The 6,298-nt window shown below is 41.3% G+C and overlaps 1 protein-coding gene across 1 annotated transcript in view; it reads right to left on the reverse strand.

Moving 5' to 3' along the window:
- Nucleotides 1–6,052, reverse strand: part of LOC111979699 (nuclear receptor subfamily 2 group F member 6) — a 23,194-nt gene extending 17,142 nt beyond the window's left edge. Inside the window, exons 1-3 of the mRNA XM_070448964.1 lie at nucleotides 5,634–6,052; nucleotides 4,542–5,321; nucleotides 3,069–3,166 (exon numbers count right to left, since the gene is read on the reverse strand). Of these exons, the coding sequence (XP_070305065.1) occupies nucleotides 3,069–3,166; nucleotides 4,542–4,810 (367 nt within the window). The 5' untranslated portion in view covers nucleotides 4,811–5,321; nucleotides 5,634–6,052. The remainder of the gene's footprint in view (nucleotides 1–3,068; nucleotides 3,167–4,541; nucleotides 5,322–5,633) is intronic.
- Nucleotides 6,053–6,298: the final 246 nt, after the last annotated feature.

Raw genomic sequence — 6,298 nt, forward strand, 5'->3', positions numbered from 1 at the left:
AAGGAGAAGAGATCAAAAGTAATTTTCCAACAATTGTTTACAGACAGATACTTCACTTATAATCACAATTCCAGTGGTCAGAAGTTTACATGCACTAAGTTGACTGTGCCTTTAAACAGCTTGGAAAATTGCAGAAAATGATGTCATGGCTTTAGAAGCTTCTGATAAACTAATTGACATCATTTGAGTCAATTGGAGGTGTACCTGTGGATGTATTTAAAGGCCTACCTTCAAACTCATTGCCTCTTTGCTTAACATCATGGAAAATCTAAAGAAATCTCAGAAAAAAAGACCTCAGAAATGAAATTGTAGACCTCCACAAGTCTGGTTAATCCTTGGGAGCAATTTCCAAAGCCTGAAGGTACCACGTTCATCTGTACAAACAATAGTACACAAGTATAAACACCATGGGACCAAACAGCCTTCATACCGCTCAGGAAGGAGATGCGTTCTGTCTGAACATACTTTGGTGCGAAAAGTGCAAATCAATCCCAGAACAACAGCAAAGGACCTTGTGAAGATGCTGGAGGAGACAGGACAAAAGTATCTATATCCACAGTAAAACGAGTCCTATATCGACATAACCTGAAAGGCCGCTCAGCCAGGAAGAAGCCACTGCTCCAAAAACCGCCCATTAAAAAAACAGACCTAGGCTTTGCACCTGCACAGGTGGACAAAGATACGTAACTTTTTGGAGAAGTGTCCCTCTGTCTGTGAAACAAAAATAGAACTGTTGCCATAATGACCATCGTTATTGTTGGAGGAAAATGGGAGGCTTGCAAGCCGAAGAACACCATCCAACCGTGAAGCGACAGGGGTGCAGCATCATATTGGTGGGAGGTGCTTTGCTGCAGAGGGACTGGTGCACTTCACAAAGGAAGAAAAATTATGAGGAAGGAAAATTATGTGGATATATAGGATGCAACATCTCAAACATCAGTCTGGAAGTTAAAGCTTGGTCGCAAAAATGGGTCTTCCAAATGGACAATGACCCCATACAACTTCACAAATTAGGCAAATGACTCAAGGACACAAAGTTAAGGTATTGGAGTGGCCATCACAAAGCCCTGAACCTCAATCCATAAAAATTTGTGGGCAGAACTGAAAAAGCGTGTGCGAGCAAGGAGGCCTACAAACCTGACTCAGTTACACCAGCTCTGTGAGGAGGAATGGGCCAAAATTCACCCAACTTATTGTGGGAAGCATGTGGAAGGCTACCCGAAACGTTTGACCCAAGTTAAAGAATTTTAAGGCAATKCTACCAAATACTAATTGAGTGTATGTAAACTTCTGACCCACTGGGAATGTGATTAAAGAAATAAAAGCTGAAATAAATCATTCTCTCTACTATTATTGTCACGTTCGTTGATGGAATGAGGAGACCAAGGTGCAGCGTTTTAGGCGAACATCTTACTTTTATTTAAAATGAACACCGAAAACCAACAAAATACAAAAACGACCGTAAAGTTCTGCAGGCTACACAGCAACTATACAAAATCAATACAAAMTCAAGATCCCACAATCTAAGGTGGGAAAAAGGGCTGCCTAAGTATGATCCCCAATCAGAGACAATGATAAACAGCTGCCTCTGATTGGAAACCATACTAGGCCAACAAAGAAATAGAAACATAGATTTGCCCACACAAGTTACACCCTGACCTAACCAAATAGAGAATAAAAAAGGCTCTCTAAGGTCAGGGCTTGACAATTATTCTGACATTTCACATTCTTAAAATAAAGTGGTGATCCAAACTGACCTAAGACAGGGAATTTTTACATGGATTAAATGTCAGGAGTTTTGAAAAACTGAGTTTAAATGTATTTGGCTAAGGTGTATGTAAACTTCCCACTTCAACTGTAGTTAACGTATTAAGCCATCGGGTGAGTAATTTGACCTTGAAAGGGAAAAAGTCATCAATATTAGACTGAAGAGGCAGCATTCAGAGTTCCTCTAGTTTTCTGCAACCGCCCAAATAAGTCATTGTGGGCTATACTCATTGTGGAACTTCAGGCTACAGCCTCTTTATCATACAATAATGCCTCATATCAATGGCATAGGGATACTATATTTTACTTAGGGCTTCAATAGGCCTACAGTGTAAGATGACATGGCAACCAGGGTAACGGTGGAACCACTACCATACAGATGGTATGTAATATTTCTAATCAAAGGCCTATGGAAAAACAACTAACCAACCACTGCATATACAGGGCTTCATCACCTGGGACTTCAGACAACAGTTGAGGTATAGACAGAGATGTGTGTGAAAGACTGGTGCACAGGGCCGCAGGTGGCTTGTTCCTTGTATCCCAGTCGCTCACGCAGGCACTAGATTAGATGACAAAGGACACGGCATGGAGCCTGCATGGATGGCAAGCCATGATACGGCCAGTGTAGTTGTATGTGACAACACTATGGGTCAATGTAATTGTAAAAAAAAAAGACAATTTTAAAACAATTGTTTTTTTTTAGAACATACATTTGGCTATGGACACAGTCTATTGACTGGAGTTCATGTCTTTGAACATCCATGTCAAAATAACCTGATATTCTGCATAGAATACATACAAACATAACAAAAGGAAATCCTACTGTATGTGGAAGGTTAAGTAAATAACAAAAGGAGGATCCTACTGTATGTGGACAGGATAAGTACATAAGCAAAAGGAAGGTCTCCTGTATGTGGACAGGATAAGTGCATAACAATAAGAGATCCTACTGTATGTGGAACAGATAGTCATAAAAAGGAAATCCTACTGTATGTGGATAGGATAGACATAAAAAGGAGAGTCCTACTGTATGTGGACAGGATAAGCTACATAGATAAAGGTAAGGATCCTACTGATGGACAGGATAAGTACATAGATAAAGGAAGGTCTACTGTATGTGACAGGATGAGTACATAGATAAAGGAAGACCTACTGTATGTGAACAGGATAAGTACATGATAAAGGAAGGTCCTACTGTATGTGAACAGGATAAGTGCATGGATAAGGAAGGTCCTACTGTATGTGAACAGGATAAGTACATAGATAAGGAGGTCTACTGTATGTGGACGGATAAGTACCTTCTTTGCGCATCGCCAGCACGCGAAAACACTTCTCAAGGCGGCAGTACTGGCACTGGTTGCGGTGATGTTGGTCGATCTGGCACTCTCGATTCGACCTGAAATATAGATCATAACATGTCATGCCAATCCACACAGCAATGATAATGACATTTAGCTTTGCTGACACTTGTTACAGCTACAAACCCTTGGCAAAATCTATAGTAGCGCATGTGTACTGCTATCACTTTAATGGAGAAAGGTCACCTTAATATGATAGAAAACATTTGCAGGCAGTTGTGAGTTACCAGACTGCATGGTTGCATAACGTATCTAGAGGGTAGATGTAGAAAGTTGAAGCATAAAACATGATGCGAGACAAAATAAGCTTCTATTTAAATATATTATAGGTATCTGCTGATTTACAGAACCCGATTATATAAGTGTKTATGGCCCAATCACTGTCTTTCCTTAGATGATCCACGGCATTAATATTGTATCATGCTCATGGATTTTTTAATATGGGCAGAGTGGCTGATGTAGGGATGACTAGACCACAGTGGGGAAACTCAATTATCTCACTTCGAGGATAGTTTTGTACAAGAAAACGTATGCATTTGTATGACATCTTCTTGGACATGGAGKAAACAATGTAAATCAATAAATATCACACCGCAATACAATACAAAATATCACAATGCAGAGTTGAACAATACAATGAAATACAATAGAGGTGTCTATTCAACCCCATATTGTTGTCTACTAATAATATTGACAATCAAGATGTCTGCCTATAAGCAATGATGGAGTGTCATACAATTTTTAAGTCAGCTATTCTCTTCAGATACCTTTTATATCATATAAGGCACACAGTTAAAGAAAAAATCCACTCAAAAACTATGTTTTGGTTKAAAAGAAAATCACTGTTAATACAGTCACAAAATGTTTTGCAGTCAAGTTGTCAAGATACTGGACTTTCAAGAAGCAAAGTGTCACCGGCCACATCATGATGATGACGCACAATGCATTATATGATGATGTGACCGGTGACACTTTGCTTCTTGAAAGTCCAGCATCTTGAAAACATGACTGTTGACATGYAAAACATTTTGGGACTGTATCAACAGTGGACTAATTAAAGAAATACAGAAAGATGGTTTTTTTGGTGTATTTTTCCTTTAAGTGAGTGATGACTCACATCCAGTAAACACACTGCTGTGGGGATTGTAACAGCTCTGCACAGAGTCAACTATGTATTAATGCATGACTCACTCTAGCTATTTGCATCCATTTGCCTGTACAGATGGGATATTGATAACAGACAAACTAAGGAATCAGAAATAAAGGCTATTCATAAGAATTACCCAGACGGGTGTTACAGTTTGGTGGAGGAAGAGGTGAATTCCGACGTTACAATGTAAATAGCTTATTATAATTATCCATCCATTTTGAGAATCCATCACATCATCATCACAATTATCCATTGAGTCTCACCTGCAGGTATAGTTGAGGTTGCGGCGGATGCTCCTCTTGAAGAAGCTCTTGCAGCCCTCGCAGGTGAACACACCGTAGTGCTTCCCGCTGGACTTGTCCCCACACACCACACAGTCCACCACACACGCCTTGTCCTCGTCCCCGACCTCCATGTCGCTGCCCCCGGCCTGGGGCGAACCGTCCTCCTCCTCTCCCCTCAGATAGCCCTTCTCCCCCAGCCCGTTGGTGCCCCCGTTGGGATCTCCCCAGCCCCCACTCACCATGGCCATCGCTTGGTTAGCAGACCACAGAAGGAATGGGAGACAGCCAACGATTTTGTTTGCTGCTGTCTAAACTTTTTGATTTCCTTTGTGCACCTCTGTTCAGAGTTCAAGATTTGGAGATTCTCTGCCTTTTCATAAAATGTTCTCTTWTGGCTTTTTGGTCCTCAAAGTGGGTCAGAAACTAAATAGTCAAAGGTAGAAAATTACCCACACCCTCTTTTAATGCAGAGTATAAATGGGTTTAAAAATTGTATGGTGTAGAATGTTTGTTCCAAAAAAAACACTAGAGCTGTTTTGTCTCCTCCCCTTCCACTATGACCTGGAAATTGTTTCGCCTTTCACTCTAGAAACTTTTGTTTTGCCCCATGCCCAGTTTTCTTCTTTCTCCTTATTCAATTATCCACTCTTTTTGTGTTTTTTGTTATGTATTTATTTGGCCCCAAGTCCTTCGACGGCTGTCTTTTAGAGGACCTTGCTGTTCAGTCKAATGGTTTACACTTCAGCCAAGAGACAGAACCTTTCACAGGAAAYAATTMATCAAACACACATTTTCAAAAAGAGACCAAAACACAACACAACTCGCACTTTGCACATGATTACAGAGGGAAATCCTCTCTCACTCGATTCTCTCTCTGCCTGCTCTCTCTAGCAACAATAATGGCTGAAAAAGGACCGCGCTAGCCCTGGAGCAGTGGCCACCCCTCGTAAAACTGTCATGCAGTTTACCTTCCTTATAGTGTATGTGGAGTCCTGCTGCCTTTCTGCAATATCTTACTTATATCCTGGCATTAGAGAGAAATAATACAAAAGCCTTGTATTGTATGCTTACCGTTGCAAGTATATTCATATAATATGTCAACGTCTTCTTTTAGCTAGATCACCCTTACAGCCATGGAGRGGGAGGGTACAGACAGAGTGAGGCAAGAGACAGGTTTTCCAGCAATCCTCTGAGCACCAGCAACATTCTGGTTGACAAAAAGAGCTCTTCCAGGTCACCACTAGCAAAACAACTTGATGTTTCACAGCACACTGTATGGCTAAATCCTCAAGACACACAAAGAACTACTATCAAGTCTTAACCGTGGCTACGGTCTCTGTTTTACAAAATCAACCAGTCTTTCTGGCTCTCTTTAAAATGATTTTCAACTCAAGGAAGTGCCCTCTCTTCCTTGTGTGTTGTTCAAGAGACAGGCTGTAGCAATATCCTCTGTGGTAGTGGCTAGACCAGTCTCTGAGACAGGCTGTAGCNCTCTGAGACAGGCTGTAGCAATATCCTCTGTGGTAGTGGCTAGACCAGTCTCTGAGACAGGCTGTAGCAATATCCTCTGTGGTAGTGGCTAGACCCGTCTCTGTTTCAGTCCCTCCAAAAATAGACAGCACAGATTAGGTTAGAAATCCTAAAAGCGTCCTTTCCACCCTTCAGAAGCCAGAGAAGCTGCTTTCTAAGCATCCGTGTTAGCCTCTCCCTCCAGTCTTTTGTCAGTGCTTGCCCAC

Source organism: Salvelinus sp. IW2-2015, linkage group LG19, assembly GCF_002910315.2.
Source record: "Salvelinus sp. IW2-2015 linkage group LG19, ASM291031v2, whole genome shotgun sequence".
Lineage (NCBI taxonomy): Eukaryota > Metazoa > Chordata > Actinopteri > Salmoniformes > Salmonidae > Salvelinus > Salvelinus sp. IW2-2015.